This window comes from Narcine bancroftii, chromosome 2, assembly GCF_036971445.1.
Source record: "Narcine bancroftii isolate sNarBan1 chromosome 2, sNarBan1.hap1, whole genome shotgun sequence".
In the NCBI taxonomy this organism is placed as follows: domain Eukaryota; kingdom Metazoa; phylum Chordata; class Chondrichthyes; order Torpediniformes; family Narcinidae; genus Narcine; species Narcine bancroftii.
In genome coordinates this window covers 364,538,115-364,563,917 of record NC_091470.1, presented here as the reverse complement: position 1 = coordinate 364,563,917, position 25,803 = coordinate 364,538,115, and the positions used below count along the sequence as shown (strand labels likewise).

Below are 25,803 nucleotides of genomic sequence, written 5' to 3'. Positions count from 1 at the left end.
ACTACCACCAAGGTTCGGACTATAAGCGCCATGATCAGTGAGGTGAATGGTCACAGTCTTTTTCCCCAGGGTGAGGAAGTCTAAAACTAGAGAACAGAGGCTTGTGGTGAAATGGTAGGGAGAGATTTTATCCAGGGCCCAAGGGATAAATATTTCACACTAAGGGTGGTTAGTATATGAAATGAGCTACTAGAGGAGGTGGTAGAGATGAGTGCACATGACATCTAAAGGGCATGTGGATTAGAAAGGGTCAGGGGCCTATCGTGGGTAGGCAGGACTTCCTCAGATTAGCAACATGATCGGCATGGACAAGTTGGGCAAGTCGTATAGCTCTGTGACTCTCTGACCTGTCTTGCCAGCTATCCCCATGAATGATGTTAAATAAGTTACCAACACAACGAGAATGTGGTGTGTACATGACTACTGTTGATGCTGTTGGCGCAGAGTTGGTGCATCTCTTGACATGTCCAATAATTAGACGTTTCTTCCCCTCCAACTTGAAAGTAATTTACACAGCGGTTGTTGGCTGAAATTAAGTGACCAAGGTAAAGGGAACGGTGATCAACTGGTTCAGCTTTCTTCTCTGCCTAATGAGAGACAGACAAAAATCAGGAACAACAGAGAAGGAACTAGTGATTTGGTGTAAGAGCAGCTGCAGAAAGAGAAATAAGGATGAGAAAGAAGACTTGTAAACATGTTATCTGCGCCATAGACAAAGAAAATTGACAAAAGAAAATGAAGGGATTGCAAAATGTAGAGCAGGAAGGCATGTCTGGAGAGAAAAAAAAGGAATGGAGAAAAAAAAACAAGCTGAACCAATTTCGGAGATGGAGAGCGATAAAGAAATCAAGTTAAACAAGGAAGTCTGTAGATGCTGGAGTCGAATCTAATACACAAATGTGCTGGAGAAACTCAGCAGGTCACATAGAGTCCATAGGAAGTAAAGGCTAACTAGCGTTTCCACAAGACCATAAGGGATAGGAGCAGAAATAATCTATTCAGTACATTCGTACTGCCCCGCCATTCAATCATGAGCTGATCCATTCTCCCATTCAGCCCCACTCCCTGGCCTTCTCCCCAAAACCCTGGCTAATCAAGAACATCAATCTCTGCCTTAAATACATCCAGTGACTTGGCCTGACGAAGGGCCCAGGTGCAAAACATTGGTTGTAAAACATGAAAATCTGTAGACACCATGGTTGAAGTAAAACACAACAAAGGAAAAAATACATAACCGATGTTTCGGGCTTGAGCCCTTCATCAAAACGTTGTTTCCCCTTTATTTCCTATGGATGCTGTGTGATCTGAGTTTCTCCTGCACATTTGTTTATTGCACAAAAAAACTCAAATGGCCTGAAGGTGTAGATTTCAGGATTGTGTCTAGAAGGCTGTAACATGTCCAGACAGAAGAGGTTGGGATTTTGTTTTGACAATGCATCAAGCCAAAGACCAATCGGACAGAGCAGAGTGGCATAGGGAATTAAAGTGGCAAATGATAGAAGCATTCCAAAAATGAATGACAATTGGTCATTGACAAGTTTTTCTTGCTGAAAGATGCTGAATACCAACCAATAACATTGTATGCCAATAATTTGGTATCACAATCTGTTTAGTTGAAACATTTCTGGAGTGACATTGAATGCATTTCTATTTCACGAAGCAACAGATACATTACAGAATGTATAAAAAAAATCATATCTGTTTCACATTAAGGACGATGTCTTGGCAAAACCACCTCCAATTTGAGGGTTCAGGGATGTGTTTTGAATGCAAAAGAATTCAGAGACTTGGGTGTATTAAATTTCTCTTTTATGTTCGGATGTTGCTAAGTGGCCCTTCATTGGGTTACTGATCAAATGGAAACATTTTACCAGCTGTCTGAAGCAAGTGAACTAGAGAAAGTCGAGTGGAAGCCTCTGCATTTTTGTTTCACTTGGTGGAGTTCATTACACTGGACATTAATTTTTTTCAAAAAATTTGATTCCTGAAAAAAAACTGGGGATTATGATAGAAAACTTCAAGCTGAACACAAAGATAATTCCAGATTTTTTGTATCACGTCGAAAGTGAGAGAAACAGTAAATTAACTTTATTTAATTTAACATGTTTAATCGCATAATGATGCCGACTCATTGCATTAGTTCAACTGACCTAAAAATGTTTTGCCGCTGATTTTCATTTGTACTCAGCATCTGATGCCTCTCATGTCATTGTCCAACAATATAGTTGGCCAGCATTGAGGGATTTCAGTTGACCATATACCAGTTTTCCATGGTCACAAAGTCCTGGTGAAACCTTTCACCATGTTGGTCCCTGACTGCACCAAGGTCCGCAGGGAAGACGTCCAAGTCTGAATGCAGAAAATGAATTTTCAAAGACATAATGCACTTCGTGGTTTTGTCTGTTTGAAGTAGACTTAAACTATGACAGGAAATCACAAAAATAGGTTATATCTAAAAAACAGTACGTGATAAGAAAATTTTAAAGTGATTTTTGTGATCAGCAGCTCAAAATCTATAAAATACACCCAAAAGTGTTCAGAAGCAAAATCTTTGTTGTCCAGTATTATCCTTCAAAAAGTATCCTTAATTGAGCTCTCGCTTCCTTCTGCCCCTTGATTAATAACATGGAACATTACAGTACAGGACAGGCCTTTCAGCCCATGATGTTGTGCTGACCTACAGAAACCTACTCCACAGTAATCTTATATTTCCTGACCTCACGTCTATAATCTTCTATTTTTCTGCCATCCATGTACCTATCCAAGAGTCTTTTAAATGTCCCTGTTGTACCAGCCTCCCTCACCACTCCTGGCAATGGATTCCAGGCAACCACTACTCTCTGTGTAGAACAGCTTACCTCTGACTTCTCCACTCACCTTAAATAGATGTCTTCTGGTAGTTGTGAATGTTGCTCTAGGAAAGAAGTAGTGCCTGCCTATCTTATCTGCCTCATTTATATATCACCTCTTATCTTTTGTCACACCAAAGAGAAAAGCCTGGCTTCATGTGACATGTTCTCCAATCCAGAAAACCATGTCAACCTTGCTTCATGTGCCATCTTCTCCAATCCAGACAGCATCCTGGTCAATCTCTTCTGTCTCCAAACCATGTCAACCTTGCTCCATGTGACATCTTCTCCAATCCAGACAACATCCTGGTCAATCTCTTCACTGTCTCCATACCATGTCAACCTTGCTTCATGTGACATCTTCTCCAATCCAGACAGCATCCTGGTCAATCTCTTCACTGTCTCCAAACCATGTCAACCTTGCTCCATGTGACACCTTCACCAATCCAGACTGCATCCTGGTCAATCTCTTCTGTCTCCAAACCATGTCAACCTTGCTGCATGTGACATCTTCTCCAATCCAGACAGGATCCTGGTCAATCTCTTCACTGTCTCCAAACCATGTCAACCTTGCTCCATGTGACACTTTCTCCAATCCAGACAGCATCCTGGTCAATCTCTACATCCTTGAAATGATTTGATGCCATTGTCAATTACTTTCCTCTGGGAATTAAGGCTAGCATCAATTTTCTTGTTTTTCTCATTGTCTCCATACTGCTTTGGCGTAAGTGTGTCTAAGCCCCACTGTGAATTTTGGAATAATGAGCACTGAAAGTAAGAAGAAACACTTGCCACGAAATATCCACCTTTTCGTTTGTAATAGTCAAGAGAAACTAAGCTTAACGTGGTCCTTTTGTGCCATAAAGAAATAATTTACATGGGGTCTCATTCAAAATCTTATGAAAGTGACAGCCCACTTCTGATAGTCTGGCATTGCTTCCTTAAATATCTTTAGAAAATGTAGAATATTTTGTAGTTTTTTTATCAGCATCCAATGGTTAATTTTTACCAATATACAGTGAAAATCATATGCCTTCATTTTAGTTTTAGAAACAAATCTTCGATGAACTCCCCCCTCCGCCTTTTTATTAAGTGTCTGTCTGATTTTTGAAATTCCTGAAGAAGGCACGAAACGTCACCTCCTTTTTACTTCCTATGGATAATGTGTGTTGCGCTGGGTTTCTCCAGTGCCTTTGTGTACTGCACTAGACCGCAGAATCTGCAAACGCTCTTGTTTATCGTTAATATAAACAGGATTTCTTGATTCTTTTTGGATTTTCAGTGTTTGTCAGGAGAAGCGCGATATTAATCAGAGTATTTTTTATCATCAGCGATGCCGAGTCGGGCTCTCAGAGCATCTGTGACCAACTTGTGTCTCCAATGGTCCTGGCAGCCTGCACCAGGGTGGATTCCTGTTTTGCCCCGTGGTTTGTTCCTTCCCTTGGAGTTTCACTACGGCTTGCCGAAATTGAACTCCACCTCTGCCATCATTTGGATCAGCTGGGTACAGGTATGTCACAGAAGAAAAAACAAGCATGCCTATTGGGTTGAACCAGTCAGTTCTAATGATCATGAGTTTATTATTGTTATAAACATAGTGCAATGTATATAAAGCACTGAGATTCTTACTTGCTGCAGCTGGACAGGTGCGTAATAAAGAAAAATCAAATCCAGGAGTGATATGATGCATGTTGGGAACTCCGATAGGGGTAGGACATCAAGACCGTATGTGCCGCTGTAAAGGTCGATCTGATACAAAAAATTCACCTTAAAATCGGGTCGTCCTATACACCGGGTCTAAAAATCCTTACCTTAATGATGAATTCTCAACTCTGCCCCCACTTTCCTGCCAGCACCAATGCAATTTCAAGCACGCCCCATTAGTTATCAGAGGTTTCAATGCTACTCTGCGGGGTCCGACTGCTGTCGACTCTGTACAGGCTTTAAACAGCTGGTTACGGAGGTCAACAGTGGTTTATTTTAAAACATCAAAATAAATTGCAAACCTTTAAATGATCATTTGTTATTAAAATATTGTGATTTGCTTTTAACTGGTCAGCGGTAAGTGCCAGATTTTGGGGGCGGGGGGCGTCTTATGCAAAAGGTGTCGCTCAAAATTAAAATTCTGTTGGAAATTCTGGGCCCGTCCGGTACAATGGTATATATGGTAAATGGCAAGACACTAAGGAATGGGACATTGAATTTCAAGCACATAGATCTCTACAAGTGGCAACAAGGCATATTGTATGATCTCTTCATAAGACATAAAAGTTAGGGCTTTATGTTGCAACTTTAAAAACCACTGTATTTTTATCTTTTGTGTTTTTACAAAACATTAGTTAGACCAGACTTCGATGCACACAGGCCTGCTGGTGAGTTGAGGTCAAAGAACTTGATGGAACCAGTCAGCCCACCTCCCACTACACATCTGTAGAATTTTGCCAGGATTTCCAGTGTCATAGCAAACTTCTGCAAATTTCTTAGTTGAATCCCAATCATCAATCAATTAAACATTTTAGTTCTATATAATATTAAGAACATGGTAACTTGAAGTATTCATTTTATGCCATAGCTCAACCCAGCTGCCTCCATCCATTCATCCCTGATAGAAAGCTGCCTGCAGAGCAAGAATTCATGGTCATTTCTCTGAAAAATCCAAACGTCTACTTGCGCCAATGGTCCGATGGACCCGTGTGCCGGGAGCTTCAGTTCTCCACCATCGCCAAATGTAATCTGCTGGAATACCGCAATCTCACCATGCTCAGCGTTTCTAACCCCTTGACTCTTCACGGACAAGTGGCTGTCAGCAAAAGCTTTGCAGAGCAACTAATCGACGGAAATGTCTTTGTTGATCCGGTGGTTATCCACGTGGGGCAACATGTAATTCATTCTCTGGACACAGCAGTCCGTGCTTGGAAGCAGGTATGTTCGAACAAGTGGAACTGCAGCAGCTCATTGCTTTTATTTGAGATTATCAGAGTAGGTTCAGTGAGGTCATGACTGAATTGTAACCAAACTCTTTTCTGCAAAAGATTTCTGTCGGTGTCAGATGTAAAATGCACAGTTGACCTAAATGTAAACTTGATTTGCAGTATTCAGAAGAGAGCAACACTTGTTTGCCCCCAGCTGTTATCAATGCAAAGAACATCAATCCTGAAATAATAGGCACCGATCTTTTACAACTACTTATCAAAAAACAAACATGAAAGCTCACTAAGTGGAATTCTAAAATTTTATTCTGTGCCAACAATGGACTTACTATCCAGGGGTCTAAAATCAGTATGAGTAGTCTTTAATCCCACCCAAGTCACACTCTCTTCATCCCCCTTCCATTGGGTAGAAGATACATGAATTTGAAAACGCACATCTCAAGATTCCAGGGCAGTTTCTTCCCTGCTGTTACCATGCGCTTGAGTGGACCTCCCGTTGGTAAAAAATGATGGCCTGCACTTGTTCTCTTTAACACAGTGCCATGCATGAATAGAGTTAAACAGGAAAGCCTGCAGATGCTGGGGTCAAGTGCAGTGCACAGATGTGCAGGAGAAACTCAACAGGTCGTGAAGCATCCATAGGATGTAATCAACGTTTCAAGCCTGGGCTCTTCATCAGGTATGGAGGAAAACATTTTCATGGTAGGCATCCCTCGAAGAGACTGTGCAGTGGATCAGCTGAATAAAGCTAGACCAGAAAGTCACATGACAAAGGGCCCAGGCCCAAAACGTTGATTCAAACTCCCAGAAATGCTGGAGGAGCTCAGCTGATCTCGTAGCATCCATAGGAGGTAAAGATATATTTCCGACATTTTGAGCCTTAGCCCTTCTTCAAGGTAATATATCTTCTGACATTGCGAGACTGGCTAAGTTCCTCCAGCATTTCTGTGCATTTTTACCCCAATCTTAGCATCTGCAGACTTTTGTGTTTCCCCTGCTACGAGCACAGAGGACCCCAAAACCTAGCAGTGACAGATATTCACCAAGACAAATGGTTACTTCAACAAAAGTTGATTTTAATTATCTTTAAACATGAAAACAGAATTACTTTAACTTAACTCTATTGACTCGCTTAACCCCCTTCTAATTGACTTGTTTTGTGCACGGTTTCATAACTCCAAAGGAAATGGGCCACTGAAAATTTTTCTCAATTTCAGTAACAATTGGGTCTTGAGCAGTGGTTCTCAACCTTTTTTTCCCTACTCACACACCACCTTAAGTAATCACAGAGCAGCTATGGCATAGGGAATACTTAAGGTGGTATGTGAGTGGAAAGAAAATGTTAGAAAACCACTGCTTTAAATGAATAAATGTCAAGCAATGTTATTGCACCGCCAGCGACAATCCGATCCAACACTGTCTGTAAGGAGTTTGTACGTTTTCCCTGTGACCGTGTGGGTTTCCTCAGGATATTCCAGTTTCCTCCCGCATTCCAAGGTCTTATGGATTAATTGGTCACCTGGGTGTATCTGAGCAGTGCAGGTTCATGGGCCAGAAGGGCCTGGTATCTTGCTGTATCTCAAAGTCAATTCAAATTAATCAAACTCCTTATCAACCACTGATTCTAGACATCCATTATCACCCTGCGTGCACTTCATCATGAATTCTGCATGTTTCAGTGGGAGTTTTCTTAAGTCTAATGAATATAAGACCTGTTTGTTTTAATCTATCCTTATTGGACAACACCTCAGGCTTCATTCAAGGAATCAATTTGATAAACCTTGGTTGCAGTTCTTCCAGGGAAAGCATCCATTTCTTTCTGGGGGAGACCAGACCTTGATGCGGTGTAGCCTATTTTTCCCTTACCAAGATCTTATGTAATTAAGATGTAGATAGGTTTGCTCTCATTTTATAATAAAGGCTTCTTTTCACTGATGCAAATCACTCTATCATATCTCCATTTAATAAAGAACACAGCCACATGTTGTCTCTATATATTTTCCCCCCCCCCAGGTATAAGGTTAGCTAACCACACTGGACAACAAATTTTATCAAAAGGTTCGCTTCCTGAAAAAAGGGGATTATGGTAGACAACTTCAAGGTGAACGCAATAAGTTCAGATTTGCTGTATCACATCGGAAGTTGAAGAAACATTAAATTAACCTTTATTGAATTTAGCAGGTTTCATCACATAATGACGCGGACACATTGTGTTAGTTCAACTGACTCAAAAAGGTTTTTTCCACTGATTTTCAATTGTACTCAGCATCTAAGGCCTGTCAGTGTCAGTGTCCAAAAATAATCAGCCAACACTGATGGATTCCAATTGCCCTGTTACCGCTTTACCATGGTCTCAATGGCCTGGTGAAACCTTTCACCATGTTTGTCACTGACTGCACCCAGATCAGCGGGGAAGACGTCCAAATGGGAATGCAGGAAATGAATCATGTTGTACTTCATGATTTTTTTTTTTGCTTGAAGTAGACTTAAAATATGACAAGAAATCACAAAAATAGGTTATACCTAAAAAATGGTACGTGATAGGAAAATGTTAAGGTGATTTTTGTGATCAGCTGTCCCAAAATCCATAAAATACACCCAAAAGTGTTCAGGAAGCAAGACCTTTGTTAGCCAGTGCTATGGTTCATAATAAGGTTACAACTGATCCTCATGACTACTTCGATCTGATTTATGTCATTAACTAAATTGTTGCAAAAACGTCCCATTCTTTGGGTCACTGCATTGATGTCAGTGTCTATATCATTTAACAATGACACAAGAATGAGTGATTTATAATTTTATTAACCTGCGTCAGATCCTTAATATCACTGACGCTGCTTACAAACTGATGTCGATATGGGCCATTCCTTTATTGGTGTTAGGCAGCTCCTACATAACAGAGTAGTTGACGACTGTACCTCTGTTCACTTTCTTCCCTTTGTTTTTAAATTATACTCTTTCACTCTCTTGAGGCTGGGGAGCAGCTGGCCAGCCTTGGCCCCCAAAGGCACAAGGCCACGCTCCTGTGAGTATGGTGCACTGGATCAAGTTATTCTTGTAGGCTGGGTTACATGGCGTTTTCCCAAGTGTGGGAGGTAGCGTTGAATAATTCAGCAGCTAGAAACTGAATTGCAGAACCATGTCCTGGAGCTCAACGTTTTCTTTAATCCTCCTGCGTTATTTTTTTCTGCCCCATCACATGCTCTTCGTGTTTTTCTTTCAGTTTCCTTCCCTGTTACACGTCTTGCTATTTTTCCTTTCATCACGCCATCCCTTGCTGGTGGGGTTTCTCACTTTTCAGAGGAATATTGGGTTCACTTCGCTGATTGCTCCAAACTTTAAACTGCTCAGACACGAACATCCTAGTTCTTGTGCTTGAGGAAGGGTCATGTTTTGGAGCCATGCAGAGTTGGGCTTCGGAACTATTGCCAATTATGGGTCCTAAATCAATATTTATGGAGTAAAGTCCCTGGTATTTGGCACCTACAGGGATTGGTAGATCCTGGATAAGTGAGTTTTCTGGTTGCTTGAATGCCTAATACACCTGTATTAAGTATAAACAATTTAAAAGACAAAATTACAACACTGTACTTGCATTTGCATGAATCTATAAACCTCAAAGCATGATATTTTATTTTCCATCACATTTTTTGAAAACATTTAACCATCGCTACATCTGCAGGTTCCTCCCCCTCCACGGAGTCACCCGAAAGACAAAGAATAACACTGTCGATCATTAACCTCTCCCCCACCCCCATGTTAACAGATAAAGCCTTTCTAATACAGTGCACTTCATCATATTCCTAATAAAGCAGGGATATAGAGACACTTTGAGAGACTCACCCCAATGGCGAGCGGCATCAACCAGCTCTACATCCTGGGCAACGCCATTTTATTCAAACACAACTTTATTTAAACAGCTGCAACAATCAAAGCAGGACCAAGGCCCTCTGCTGGCCTGATGATTTGCTTCCATTTTCACCAAAGTTTTATGTGTTACTTCAGAGAACATTTACATTTACAATTTTAAACTTTTATGTAAAGTTTTATTCATTTTAATTTTTAAAATTTATATGGTTTTTTCAATTTTTTTTGACAGCTCCTCGAGGTTGCCGGTTGCTTGAATTACGAATAGCTTAATAATATACATGAAACTCACAATCTCCTTTGTTTTAAACAACTGTTTGGTTAAGCACAATGGAGAATTTGAAAAACTGGTGTTGACAGTAACCAGCTTTTGTCTGTCATCTGAAATATTAGTGAGAGTATTCACATTGTTTGGCTTTCAAGTATTTACCACTGAGGTGGGTGACCTGCTAATTATCTTTGGGGCTGATCTAATGCATGCTGATGCTTTGTGTTCCAGAACCAACATCCAGAGGCAGAAGAATTGGTCTTCAGCCACTTTGTGATATGTAACGACACCCAGGAGACGCTGCGGTTTGGCCAGGTGGATACCGATGAAAATGTTCTTTTGTCTAGCCATCACAGCCATCAATACTGTTGGCGCTCCCACAAATCCCCCCAGGTATTACAAACCGTCAATTTCTGAATTATTGCTTGGCAGCTCTTACTGGATAATAAGCAGTAATAATAACGGCAGGTGCCTTGCACAAACTATTAATTATAGTTGTAAGTTTAAAGCAAGCTTTTTTTTATTTGCGGAATGCTGCGATACATCATTGCAGCTGCCTCCATTGCAGTTCAAGTATAGAATGTCAAAAACTAAAGTTGCTGATCCGACATGGTCCTAACAATTCAAGCCAAATGGCCAACTTTCAAGGCCATGAGTATCTTTTCTTCACTCTACCTTCAAGATGCAAGGCTGGCATTTTACACTTGAGTATGAGAACCATAGAACACTACAGCCTAGAAACAGTCTGTGCCAAATCATTTTCTTTTTGCCTAGTCCCACTGATCAGTCCATAGCCCTCCATACCTCTCCCCTCTGTATACCTGTCCAAATTCTTTTTAAATGTTAAAATTGAGCCCGCATTGACCACTTCAGCTGGCAGCTTGTTCCGCACTCCCACCACACTCTGTGTGAAGAAGTTCCCCCTCATGTCCCCCCTAAACTTTTCCATTTTTCACACTTAATCCATGTCTTTAGTTTGTATCTCACCTACCCTCAGTGGAAAAGTCCTACTTTCTATTCCCCACTTAAGTTTAAATATCTCCTCTCATTCTTCTACACTCCAGGGAATAAAGTCCTAACCTTTCCCTGTAATTCAGTTTTTGAAGTCTGGGCAACATCCTAGTCAATCTTCTCTGCACTATGGAACTCGAAAGAGCTCTTTTTCATCCTTCCTCCCTTTGAAATCTGTTGTAATCGTTTAAAGGAAGATGCAAAAGGAAACATTATATTTCTCGTAACACAGCCATGCAAGGTTAAGAGAATGTTAGCAAGCATGAGGCATTGACGTGTCTGTAATTCGGTTAATAGTTCAGCACTCTATCTGTGACAGTTGTGTTAATGTGAAGCATGCTCGTGTGGGTCAGCATCTGGAATGAGGACAGTAGTGTCATTGGAAGAACTGTTCTCAGAATAAGGTTATGAAAGGAACCCAAAAAAACCCAGATTATTAGATTGGGACCAAGTGCAAGGACATGTAGAACATCAAACGTTATCTCAGTATGTTGTGGCGACCAATATAAACCTACTCTATAACAATCTTATCCTCAGTCTCATAACCCTCTATTTTCCTTATATCCATCTGCCTATCTCAGAACCTTCTGAATGCCCCTATTGTACTAGATTTCACCATCACCCCCACCAATGCATTCCAGACACCCACCACTCTGTGTAAAACAAAACGTTCCTCTGACATCTCCCATAAATTTACCTCAAAGAGATGACCTCCGATATTATTATTATTATTGTTGCCCCAGGAAAAAGGAGCTGGCTGTTCATGCTTCTCATAATCTTATATACCTCCATTATGTCACCTCTTCTCCTTAGCTCCAAAGACAAAAGTCTCAGCTTAGTCAACCTTGCTTCATAAGACATATCCTCCAATCGAGCCAGCATCCTGGTAAATCTCCTCCTCCTCCTCTCCAAAGGTTCGACATCCGTGTAATTAGGCGACGAGAACTGAGTGCAGTACTCCAAGTGAGGACTAACCAGACTTTTATAGAGCTGCAAAATGACCTCATGGCTCTTGAACTCAATCCCCAGTGTAATGAAGACCAACATAAGTCTTTTGAACTACCCTGAGGTATCTATGGACTTAGATGCCAAGATCTCTCTGATCCTACACATTGACAAGAATCCTGTCATTAATGACCTACTCCGCCTTCAAGATCGACTTTCCAAAGTGCACAACTTCACAGTTAACTGAATTGAACTCCATCTGCCATTTCTCCATCCAACTCTCCATCCTGTCTACATCCTGTTGTAACCTTCCACACTATCCACTGCACCTTCAACCTTTGTAACATCTGAAAACTTACTGACCCACCCCTCCACTTCAACTTCACTGTACATTTACAACCAGACAAAATAGTGTTTCTCCAGACCAATACACAGCACATAATATTCACATTGGGATGATTTACCCGTTCATCAATCTCACAGTCTGCATGAAGAAACTATTTCCCAGCCTGGCAGTCCTGAATTTGATGCTTCTGTCACCAATGTAGCGAGTCGCTACAGCAGAGAGTGGCAGAACGACCCACACTCGATGCGGTCATAGACAAGACTGGTTTATTGCTCTCTCTGCCCCTGCTTATATAGGCCCTGGTTATTCTGCCGTCGTCTGTGAAAGTGATGTCAGCAGCATTCCGGTCGCTGATTGGTCACGTGGGCAGTCAGCTGAGAAGAAAGGCCATTAGCCTGTGTGGGCTTTGTGCGATCACCACGTTCGAATGCCATTTTGTGTGTGTCGGGCTGCCTCCTGGGTATCAGGCCACTACACGTCCCCACCCCCGCCTCCCCCAGGCCGTCCAAGTGCAACAGTCGAGCAGTGCATTCATGCTGTGAGAGCCTGTAAGTTTGGGTTAAAAGTTCTTTAAGGTCTTCATATTTACCTCGTTCTGGAAGCTCCCACAAGAAATCGATGACTCTTGCTGCTGTGTCCTGGTCGAGCGAGCTCACCATGTAATAGTACTTCGTGGCATCACCGGAGAACTGTTGGAGCTGGGACTGGGCTTCGGCCTGCTCGAACCACACCAATGGCTGCACTGTCCAGAATGTCGGTATTTTCAAGGAAACTGTGTGTAGAGTTGACTGGTTGATCAAATTCAGGTCCAAATGCTGTTTGGGCCGGTTAGAGTCACCAATGTAGCGAGTCGCTACAGCAGAAAGTGGAAGAATCACACACACTTGATGCGGTTATAGACAAGACTGGTTTATTGCTCTCTCTGCTCTTCCTTATATAGGCCCAGTTTCCCGCCGTTGTCAGCAGAAGTGACGTTAGTGGCATTCCAGTAAAGTGTCTTTGACCCAAACATTATGGAGGGCACTGTTCCTTCATGATAAACATTATAACATTTATTATACATTTGGACAAGTTCATGGGATGATATAGAGCAGTGGTTCTCAATCTTCTTGTTTCCACTCTCATACCACTTTAAGTATTCCCTATGCCATCGGTGCTCTGTGATTAGCGAGGGATTGCTTAAGGTGGTATGTGGATGTTTGAAAACCACCATTTTATTCGTACCTCATTGACTCGTTATGTGCACGGTTTCATAACTCCAATGGAAATGAGCCAATGACAATTTTTCTCAAGCAAAATATTTCAGTAAAAATTGAGGCAAGAGCAGTGATTCTCAACCTGCCCTTCCCATTCACAGAGCACCGATGGCAGAGGGATTACTTAAAGTGAGATATGAGTGGAAAGAAAAAAGTTGAGGACCACTGATAGAGGGATAATGGCCAAATACTGACAAATGGGTCTCACTCATGAAGGTACCTTAGTTAGCATGGATGAGTTAGGCCGAATGGCCTATGTCTATACTCTACAACTCCATGACTCTATGACACTTCCTTCTCATGCCACTCAGAAAGCAACTTCTTTCCAAGTCAATCTCATTTTACTCAAATTCATCAATATTTCTATTCCTGTACTCTGTACTTTCAAATTATTTTGACACTTTCTTCTTATGCCACAAACAAAAAAAAGTATCCTGGTTTATATCTTGTATTTTCTAATCTCGCTAGATTTACAGTCATTATTAACCCTCTTTTGTATCATAGCCCCGCTAATGATGTAGAGAGGAATGTAGGGTCAATGAGAGAAGAAATGGCTAAAACATTAGTTCAACCCATGGAGCAGCTTGATGGCTTTCTGGCAGCTTGACTGTTGAAGGCCTTTTCCATTGTATCCACAGGCAATGGAGAAACATTTCAATAAAATTAAAGCATACGAAGAAAAGATTAAAATACTTAACACATAATGGTCAAAAATAACTAAAACGTGCATTCTAATAAAAATGTTTAAACTCAAGCAAGCCTTCACTTACCTTTGAATAAAGATTGGCAAGTGTAGCTGGAACTAGGGGCAAAATGCAAAGTGGTATTAATATGTTACAGAGCACCCTGGACTCAGCTGTGAGTGCAAGAAGTGTTCTTAATATGTATTTAATCAAAAATAGTTAAAACATTAATTTTAATAAAAAATGGAAGTTAAAATTCAAACAAACCTTCATTTAACTTTTAGTTAAGATTCACAAATGTTTAAAAATTCATTTAGACATACACATGGTAACAGGCCCTTTCGGCCCACAAGCCCGTGCCGCCCAGTTACACCTAATTAACCTACAAGCCCTGGTACATTTTGAACATGGGAGGAAACCGGATCACCCGGAGGAAACTGGGAGCAGACACGGGGAGGACATACAAACTCCTTACAGACAGCGCCAGATTCAAGCTCCCGTCGCTGGCGCTGTTTCAGCATTGCGTTAACTGCTCCAAGAACCGTGCTGCCCCTTTGTTTTATAGTTATTTTTCCTTGATGAATGAGAGGCAAGACGCAAAGAGGTACTAATATGTTACAGAGCACCCTCTGCTGTGAGCACGTGGTTGGAGGGAGTGGTTAGATGCATCTGCATCTAACCCAACACCCAACTCCAACCAACCAATTTTCCCTTGCAACCGCTTCAACCGTGCCTGCCTGTCCAGCATCGGACTTGTCAGTCACCAACGAGCCTGCAGCAGACGTGGACATACCCCTCCGTAAATCTTTGTCCGCGAAGCCAAGCCAAAGAAGAAGATCTGGCTTCTGTCGTGCTCCGTGCTGTGGTGCACGGGCACAGACACAAAACATGCCTCAGCATGGGCTGCAGCTAGAATTGTCAACTGTCCATCAACATGTTCTAACCCATTGCCTCAATTGGTGGATAAATAAAATTGAGCACATTGTACTGTGATCATTCGGCTGGTCAGGCCACACCTGTGTAGAGAAAAACATAATTGACGTTTCAGGACAAAGACTTTCAATTAAACTAGAGCATTTTACACAAATGAATAGAGAAAGGTGCTGGAGAAACTCAACAGGTCACACAGCATCCTTAGGAAGTAGCAGGTAGTCAACATTTTGGGCTTGAGCCCTCCATCGGGAATGTGGCTTAGGCCCAACACATTGATTGTCTTTGACTTCCGCTGGCAGCTGCGGGACCTGCTGAGTTTCTCCAGCACCTTTATGCATTGCATTAGACCCCAGCATCTGCTAATGTTCTTGTTTAACTCCAAGGGATGAACTTGATTCTGGAAGATCAAAGGCATTAGTAATAGAGGCATGGTGTTCTACAGCACTTGTCCTGGCAACCTAGGTAGTTCCATTTGCTTGCATTTGTCCCATTTCCCTCCAAACCATTCCTATCTATGTACAGTAAAACTCCGATTATCCAAAATTGTTGCAACTTGGGCCCATGTCGGATAAACGTTTTTTCAGAGAATTCTTCTTTTTTAAAAACAGCCCAGAGGTAACAGCAAATCACTAGTATCAATGTTTAAACAACAAACAACATTCCTTTTGAGCATTAAAATAATGCTTAATTCTCACCAAAAAAATGCCGGTCGCGGCCAATCCCCATCATGACCCCACCACTGCCGCCGATCCCTGGGGCGGCTTCCCGAGCCAGTAGAACACTCACTGGCGAGTTGGCAGGCTCCTGTCTCCCCGGCCAAAATGTCCCCTTGGCCTACTGCACACATGCCCACCGGGGAGTCGGTGGACGGAGGGAGGGGTTCGGAGTCGGCGTCAGGAAGTCAGCTGTGCCGAGGAGGGAGGGAGGGGAGGGGAGGGAATGCCACTGAGCCCAAGGTCCTGCTCTTGCCCAGGAGGCCGCTCTCCTTGATGATGCTGGGACAAGGAATTCTTCCCACCGCTTGCGGCTGGGACTCAGTGGCGCACAGTTTGAGAGGCAGAGTTGGAGAGAAAAGTCAATAGGGGAAGGTAATGAAGAAATAGAAGGAGAGAGGGGAGGGAGTTACCTGAAAGAAGGATAATTGTCATTCTCACTTCATGTCAAGTGAATTTTTTCAGCCTGCGAGGTCATTTTGGCTCTGAAAGAATTTTGGATAAATGAAGATTTCTGAATTGTTTTGGATATCCTCAATGATCCAAAATTTTTTTAGAGAATCCAGTTTTGGATAATTGGAGTTGTACTGTGTATGTCTGAACGTTTTTTAAACTTGACAATTGTCCTCGCTCCACCCATTTGATCTGGCAGCTCGTTGCTTGTATGTGTGAAGTAGGTTCTCCTCAGCAGTGTTTTAAACCATTTCTCTCTCACCTTAAATCTATGCCCTCCAGGTTTACATTCCCCTACCCTGGCAAACAGACTATGACTATTTACATTTGCCCATCATATGTTTATAAACCTCTTTTATCATTAGGACAAGGAATGAAAGGTAATGTTGCAGCTACAGTATATAAGACCCTGGTCAGCCCCCACTTGGAGTACTGTGCTCAATTCTTGTCGCCTCACTACCGGAAGGATGTGGAAGCCAGAGAAAAGGTGCAGAGGAGATTTACAAGGATGTTGCCTGGTTTAGGGGGCATGCCTTATGAAAACAGGTTGAGTGAACTCGGCCTTTTCTCCTTGGAGCAGCAGAAGATGAGAGGTGACCTGATAGAGGTGTTTAAGATGATGAAGGGCATTGATCATGTGGATAGTCAGAGGCTTTTTCCCAGGGCTGAAATGGCTGGCACAAGAGGACACAGGTTTAAGGTGCTGGGGAGTAGGTACAGAGGAGAGAGATGTCAGGGGTATGTTTTATTTTATGAAGAGGGTGGTGAGAGAGTGGAATGGGCTGGCAACGATGATGGAGGTTAGAAAAAGTAGAGGGCTATGGGAAAGCCGAGTAATTTCTAAGGCAGGGACATGTTTCGGCACAACTTTGTGGGCTGAAGGCCCTCTATTGTGCTGTAGGTTTTCTATGTCTCTTTGTTTCTATGTAAATAAAAATAACAACTGTTGGATCATTTATGATTGACCCTAAAGCTGTGAACTGCATTGATTTGGGAAGATAATACGTTTACTGATGAAACAATGAAGAGGTGTCCTCAAGCTTCCTTTGAAATTCATTAAAACAGCGTGACAGGCGATCCAGATTGGGAATGGGACTGAACATTAAAATAGCAACCAGCTGAACCTGATTGAAGTTGCTCAGTAAAGTCAGCTATCCCCACCTTCCCTATCAATACTCACCTTTCCTCTTCCGTCCAATCCATGCCCAATTATCACCTTTAGCCCGCTGAGTTCCTCCAGCATTTCTGTTTTGTCGCTGCAACTTTAGTGTCTGCAGACTTTCCTGTTTCACTCAGTTGACTCTTTGCAGAACAGAGCAGACAATACAATCCAGTAGGTTGAAAAAAAAATGTGCATAAACCATTGCTTCTGGAGCATAATCTCAAAATTAATTCCAGAGAGGATATCACATCTGCTATCTTTTTCTTAAAATTTGCACATCCACCGTTTGAAAGATCTTTCCTTTTTCCAAAACACAGTGTCAATTTAGTTCCAATTTCCAAGGGCAGGTGGGCTCAAGTTATCAACCTTTTCCTGCAGCTCCTTCGGTAATTGGACCTTGTTCGTCTCATCAGCATCTCCACCCCACAACCTTTGTTAACTCAAGTGAACTGAAAACCTTTCTGCCTCGCCCACACCTCATGCTGTTTACCCAACACACCTGTGCTACTGATTGGCAGTATCTTATGGTCATCGTACCCCTTAGATCTCCACATATGCCTTAGATCTCCTCATACCCTTTCGCTCCCCTCATACTCCTCAGATCTCCACGTTCCACTTAAATCTCCGCAAACCTTGGATCCCCATTTACCCTTTAGATCGTCACTTACACCTTAGATCTCCACGTACCCTTATTCCTTATATACTCACAACCCTTAGATCTTGTACCCACCTCCGTATGCGACAGAAATGTACATTTTTTTAAAAACATCTATTGTTGCTGGTAAATTATTTGGGAAACTGAGCCTGAAGCAGTCAAGTAATGTTATAAGGAACAAATACATATCTGAGAAAGATTTATACATTATTGTGATAGAAGTATGAGATTATTTTGAGGAATTGGAGTTGCCAGCTTTTTTGCACTTAGAAAGTATCCCATCAGAATACTAGAATGGAATAATAGGTACCATCTGCTAGAATGAAATACCACAAAAATGTTAGTCAACAAAGATTATTTTGAATATTTACTTATGGTTAAGCATGGCATTTGGACATAATTGTTTCCATGCTAAATAAAGTGTTTAATAATTCATAGTGGATGAAAGATGGAATTAAAGCCTCAAGTGTGGACAAGCCTTCAGAGTGTTAGATTAGAGGAATGTTAGATGACTTCATAGCTATGAAATTATTTCATTCCCCTTGGTAATTCTGAACTTGCCAAGTTACTGAAGTTTCAGAACATTTAAACCAGATCTGAAAATAAATGTGAAATAATCTGTGCATTTGGAATCAGTGACTGCCCCAAAGGCTCAAGTTCATTCTTGGCTTACACCAGGGAATAAACTGAATTAAGAAAGGGATCTCAGATACCACATACTTACAGTGGGAAAGAAAATGAAGTTATTCAAGTTAGCATCTCAAATTTCATATAATGCAGACATTTCACAATAATAGGGTGTTGCTTTTATATATATATATGTATATATATCTATGTAGATATATATAAATCTTCCCATTCCGTACAACACTATTGCAAGTGGTTATTTCACAATGTTGGCTGTCACAAGGATTGGTCTGTTCGCCTTATGTTAAGTCACTCTGCGAATTGCTGTCTGTCACATATTCTGTGGACAAGTTTTCCAAAGCAAGACTTGAACATTGACAACTGCAAAGGTTTTGTATAGCCCTGTACCACTGTCGTTTTCTTTAACATGTTGTGAACTCAAAATTAGATGCATAATGCACCAGTTTTGGAGTAATACATGCTGGAATTTTTTTCCTGTAAAAATGTTTAAGGATATAATAAATTGTATGAACTTCTGACAGTGAACTTAACCCACCTGCCCAGTGTGTTAAGAGTACAGAGCCTTTACTTTTCCTTTAATGGTGTGGCGTTGAATATGTTGCGCGGATTCACTGGGGACAATCAACATTCCAGATTGGTGACCCAATTAGTTTGTGTTTAATTAAATTGAATTCTCAGACTTCCTTTCAAAGAGGAGAGACACATTTCTCAACTACCTCAGCAGCACCGCTCAACTTCTTTCCTTCACTTCCCTCCTCCTCCAGCATTTTGAACATCCAGTTGGGCATCTGTACTAATTCTTTCCCTGCAGGAACCGGCAATCTCTTGCCTTTTCAACCAAGTCATTAGTCTATTTTCTACGTCTGTGCCACAGGCAATAAAACCACTTTTAGTCTAAATTTATTCTTCATTATTCTGTACAATAAGTCCCTTAATCCTTATCCAATAGAGCCTCAATGTAGATGTTGTTTTTTGGTTCACCAAAAAGAAACTCAAGCTTCAACATCCTAATAGCCCTATGTGTAATTAGAACCATTATTGGAGAAACTTCCTCGTGTTTATCCCTCCATTAAACTACTATTAGAATTAACTTCCATGGTGCCTGCAATAATGTAATTGGACAGCTTCTTAAAGAGCGCTTAGTTCCTCCGTTGTTTGTGGATGTTTCATTTTTAAAAAATCCATTTGCTTCTGTACAGCTCACTCGAGAAAGTAATGGTTTCTCTGTCTTGTAGCATTTCTTCCGATATATGATGCTTATGTGAATGGAAACAAAGGTCATATGTTACAAGGCGCGGTACATGGAAAACACAGCGTGGTGCTAGCCTCGTGAGCTGCACAGAAGCGGATGCCAAAGACATTTATAAATTGTAACTTCTAAACCAACAGTGAAATTCAATGCAGGAATGCTGCGAGGAAGTCTTTTAACTGACATAAATGACCTCTTTTTCAATGCGGTTCCTGTAAAGCTAGATTTGCTATTGTAGTACTCTGAATAGTTCTAGTTTCCCCACAAAACATTAATTTAAAAACAACTCTGATTCCACGGACCTCTATTGCAAGCTCTTAGATTCTCAGAAGTGTCTGGGAAATGCTTTATTTTCCCCCATCCTGTGTTCTGAAAAGCCTTCGTTGCTTTCTCACACCTTCTGTTCTTTGGGACTTCCGAAAGAGTCTGAATTTTATACTCCAAATGAAATTTGTTCTGTGTTTCTCTTGGCTGTGGTGAGCCAAGCCTTGTCCCCATTTTTTATTCTCTGATTCTTCTTGATGACATGAATCCCCTTTCTCCATCACAATCCCCATTTCCCTCTTCCCCTATAGTGTAAATAGGTGCAGTGGTCGGCATGTTTGTGGAAGGACAAAGGACCTCTTCCTGTGCTGGATGACTTCTTAATTCTACAGCTGTAGTCATTTTTTTCCAACAACAGGATTACACCATCCTCTCTCCAAAGGAGCTTTGTTTCTCACCTTCCAAAGGGGACTTAGTGCAATAAGCATTGGGCCACCAAAAAATACTGGGCACTTCTATCTGTATCTCTCGGAGTCTTCCTGAAAGATTGTGCACGTAACATCAAGTGGAAAGCAAGTATGATATACGTGGTCAAAAGTGAAATGCTGCCTTCACCATTCACAGTAAGATCTGCTCCACAAAAGGCCAAACACCGATTGTCAAGTTCAAGGTTATTATCATCTGACTGTACATGTACAACTCGATGAAACCAACATTTCTTTGGACCACGGTGCAGACACATGTATGCACACAATACCCAGGACATAATAATCACATACATATGTAGAAATATATTTAAAATCAATGTATATGCCATATATATGTGTGTAATAGTTGATTGTGTAAAAGTAGACCCCTCTATTTTTGCCCCCGGCTGCCTGTGCACTAGAGTTCCCAATGTCCCGATTAGGGACTCATGCCCCACCCCCATCCATCCAACCTTCAAGCTCTTGAAGGTCCGGCTGCCCACGCATCCGAGCTCCTGACACACTAGCCACCCTCCCATCTGAGTTCCCATCACCCTGACCACACTCCTATTTGAGCTCCCAACGTCCTAGCCACACACCCATCCAAGTTCCAGACACGCTGAGCTCCCGAGGCTCCGGCCACCCGCCCATCCAAGTTCTCGACTCTGGCCTCCTCCTATCCAAGCTCTCGACCCCTTGTCCACTCTCCCATCTGAGCTGCCGATGCCCCAACTGCAGTCCGCTTTGGCCCCAGCTGCCTGCCCATCTGACCTCTTGACACCTCGGCTGCTTGCTCATCCGAACTCCCGATGTCCCAACCATGGAATCTCACCTTAGCCCCAGCCGCCCTCCCATCTGAGCTCCCAACACCCTGGCTGCGGACTCTTGCCTTGGCTCCAGGCACTCACCTGCTCGTCCGAGCTGGCAACACTCCGAACTTGGACTTATCACCTGGTCCCAGACACCAGCCCGCCAATCCAAGCTCCCGATACCCTGAATGACGCAGATACTTACCGTGGTCAAAAGTAGAATGCGTTTAATAGTCGACCCCTTAATTTTCACCCTAAAAATATGGTCCACAAAATTTAACTATTACCTGCGTATATGCAGTAAACATTTTTAAATAGTTTACTCAATTACAGGAGACTGTTCATCAATCTCACAGGCTGTAGAAAGAAACTATTTCCCAGACTGGCAGTCCTGATTTTGATGCTTCAGTACCTCTATTGCAATGGTGTGGATCAAAGATACTGTGTGCTGGATGGAAAACATCCTCAATAATTCTTTGAGCCCTATTTAAGCAACATTCCCAGTGAATCTTGACAATAGAGGAAAGGGAATCCCCAGTGATCGCCTCAGCTGTTTTGATGTCCGACATCCAACCTGATGCATTGCACTCCCACGTTGCACAATGATACAGCCAGACAGGACATTCTCAACTGCGCTCTGGTAAAATGTCAGGAAGCGTAGATGCTGCTGTGCCTTCCTGACTAATGACAGGGTTTTGTGGGTCCAGGATACGTCCTCTGCCTTTGTTCTTTGCACACCAAGGAACTTAGTGCTCTCTGCTCTCTCCACGACATTCTCCCTGCAAGTGTAATTCTGCCTCACTTTCTCACGGCTGACTTATGCCATCTGTGCTTCCTAAAAGGTTCCAGCACCAAAACAAACATGTGCTCTTGCTCCGGAGTATTCAGTGAGCCTCCTTAACCTGAAATTGCATGAGCGACTTCACATGTTTCCATTTGGAGAAACAAACTTAACAAGCTGGGAGTTCCTTTTAAAGAAGACAAGACCTTGGGTTTGTGATTGATAGTTTAGGAGAATAATGTAATTGGTATAACTGTCAGTATTGCTTGAGTTATTGGGTAATACTGGATTAGGTGAGTTTGTATTCCCTTGAGCAGAGGAGACTGAGGGGTGACCTTATAGAGGCACATAAAATCACATGGACATTGATAGAGTGAATGCTGACAGTTTTTTCTCCCAGGAGAGATGATTTAAGGTGAGCGAGAGAAACTAGGGGGGGCTGAGGAGCGACTTCTTCTTTCAGAGTCTAGAATGAGCTGCCAGGAGAAGCGAGAGAACTGGGAACAATTGCCTAATTCAAAAGATATTTGGACAAATATAGGGAGAGAAAGGGTTCAGATGGAAGTAGACCAAATGCAGGCCGGTAGGACTGGCCCAGTGTGCCAACTTGTTTGGCACAGATGTGTTGGGCCGAAGGGCCTGCTCTGTGCTGTAATGACTCTGTGGAATGAGCTACCAGAGGAACTGGTAGAGGAGGGTACAATTGCAATGTTTAGGGAGGTACATAGTGTTAGGTCTGCTTTGTTCATGAATGAGTGAGACAAACACCAGGCTGAGTCGAAATTCAGGGTTCTTTGTTCTTTATTACCGGATTGTAACACTTGCAACTAACAATGTTAGTCGGAGAATGCATTCTGCCGTTATCAGCAAAATGGTGATTTTTTTATACCCTTGGATACGTGCTTAGAACATCATCATATCATTACTTGTCCAATGACTAAAACTGTTGCTATCCTTTCCCTGCTAGCTTCCTGCCTCTCAATCCATCAATGTCTCTCTTATCTTGTAAGTACAAGGATGCATTCACATCTTGTTACAGCCCTGTACAGGGTAACCCCTTACACATTCCCATCTCATGATGTTTTACCTTACAATAGATAGACGTTTTGAGGAATCTGGGCCACATGCAGGCAAATGGAACTGGCTCAGATAGACAACTCAGTGGACATGGACAAGTTGGGGTGAAAGGCCCACTTTGAGGGAATAGTGCATTCCAATACAGTCGGATGAAATATGGTGGAAGGAAGCTCGCTTGAAGCATCAGTACCAGCAGAACACCTTGGGCTGAATGGCCTTTTTCCATACCTATCCATTCCAAGCATGCCCAACTTTTTTTACTGGAGGTGAACAATATTGGCATGAGCCCATTTCCAAGACTTCTAGAAGCCCAGATGCTGAAGTGAGGACATTCCTTTATAGGAAGGTAGGAAATGTACCTTTTATCCTCCTATCTGTAACCAACATCTCCCCCTCCCCCCGCTCAAAATCACAGTATTTCACTATCCCATGATGACTCAAACTCTGAATCTCCCCAATGCACGGTCTTTCTATTCTGTATTCTTCCAATGTAACTTGCTGTCACTCATAATGGAGGTTCTGCAACTAAATTTGACATTTATATCTACAGTAAGTATCAGCCCTAAATATCCAGCTCCACAACCTCTGACAGGTTTGTCTTTCTTCTCATTTCTCGGTCTGACAAAAGATCTGCACTCTGACAAGTAAAGAAGAAAGTCTGCAGATGCAGGGGTCTGGGGTAGTGCACTAAAGTACTGGAGAACATGAGCAGCTCACACGCATCCATAAGGTTTCATTTCAATGACCTTTCTTCATAACTGGAAGACTTGGAAAACAGGTTGGCGTTGTGGTTAGTGCAACGCCTTTATCGCGCCAATGAATGGGACCAGGGTTCGAATCCCGTGTTGTCTTTAAGGAATTTATTTGTATGTTCTCTCCATGTCTGTGTCGGTTTTCACCGGGGGCTCCGGTTTCCTCCCACCGTTCAAAGCGAACCGGGGTTGTAGCTTAATTGGCCAGCACGGACTTGTGGTCCGAAAGGGCCTGTTACCGTGCTGTATGTCTAAATTAAAATGTATTTTGCAGGGAGGGGAAGGTGTGGAGCAAACAGTGTTGGTGATAGAGTAGAAACCAAGGGTGTCGTGACAAGTTATGCCATTTTCAGAGAGAGGACTGAGAAGGTAAGGCAGTAGTTATTCATGAGGGAGTCAAGATTCTTTGGCTTGGCTTCGCGGACGAAGATTTATGGAGGGGGTAAAAAGTCCACGTCAGCTGCAGGCTCGTTTGTGGCTGACAAGTCCGATGCGGGACAGGCAGACACGGTTGCAGCGGTTGCAGGGGAAAATTGGTTGGTTGGGGTTGGGTGTTGGGTTTTTCCTCCTTTGCCTTTTGTCAGTGAGGTGGGCTCTGCGGTCTTCTTCAAAGGAGGTTGCTGCCCGCCAAACTGTGAGGCGCCAAGATGCACGGTTTGAGGCGATATCAGCCCACTGGAAAAATGCACTTCCAGGGGAAAGTGTTACCCAATCATGTTCGGCCTTCTGTGATAGAACAGATCTCACTGTAACTGGTGGCCCTGGGCCTGTAATCACTGCAGTTGAGAAGGATGAGGGGGGAGTAAAACACAAAGAGCTGGAGAAGCTCAACAGGTCAAACCGTGTCCTTTATGTAGCATAACCAATGTATCGGGCTTGAGCCCTTCATCAAATTGTAAGAGATTGCAGGCAGGAATCTGAACAAGGGTGGGGGGGGGAGGAGGTGGCAAAGGCAGGAGATGATAGGAGAATGAGGGGAAGGAGGGGACAGCGGCAAAGAGGGGGAGGAGGGAAGGTAGGGGAGAACCGGAAATACTGGAAAGGGGGAGGGGAAAGAAAAGGCGAGCAAGTTTAACGGAAAGCTGAGAAGTCAGTGTTAAGGCCATCTGGCTGGAGAGTTTGACTTCTCTGCTTTCCGCTAAACTTGCTCACCATTTCTTTCCCTTCCCCCTTCCCCACCCAGCCACCCCCCCCCCCTTGCCCTCATTGCTACTGTCCCCTCCCTCCTCTCTCCACCTATCATTTCCTGCTTTTGCTCCCCCCCCTTTTTGTTTTGTTCGAACGCCTGCCGGCATTCTCTCATGCCTTGATGACGGGCCCAAGCCTGAAACGTTGTTTTGTATTTTTACTGCTTTAAGAGAGTCACCCCAATATCGAGTGGCATCAACCAGCTAGTCAGCTTGCGCGACACCATTCTATTCAAACACAACTTCTACGCGTAAAGCACGATCAAGGCACTCCAACTGGCTGAAGATTTGCTCCCATCTTCACCAAAGGTTTACGTGTTACTTCTGAGAACATTCACTTTAACAATTTTAAATTGCGTATTTTTACCTATTATTTTAATATTTATTTAAAATATTATAAAATATATTTTCCTCGATTTTTTTTTTGCTGGTTGCTTGAATCATTTTGACTCTCTGATTGAGACATGAACATTTTTATTGACTCCGAAGTGTCTCCCA

At 42.5% G+C, this 25,803-nt stretch overlaps 1 protein-coding gene across 7 annotated transcripts in view; it reads left to right on the top strand.

Moving 5' to 3' along the window:
- The window catches only part of LOC138755825 (intermembrane lipid transfer protein VPS13B-like), a 1,263,706-nt gene that overhangs the window by 1,125,244 nt on the left and 112,659 nt on the right, over positions 1–25,803 (top strand). For all 7 annotated transcript variants that reach the window (XR_011352575.1, XM_069922506.1, XM_069922508.1 and 4 more), the window contains 3 exons: positions 4,181–4,359; positions 5,422–5,771; positions 10,146–10,307. Coding sequence is in view for 6 of the 7 variants with exons in the window: in XM_069922506.1 (XP_069778607.1) it covers positions 4,181–4,359; positions 5,422–5,771; positions 10,146–10,307 (691 nt within the window). In the remaining variant the exon portion in view is untranslated. The remainder of the gene's footprint in view (positions 1–4,180; positions 4,360–5,421; positions 5,772–10,145; positions 10,308–25,803) is intronic.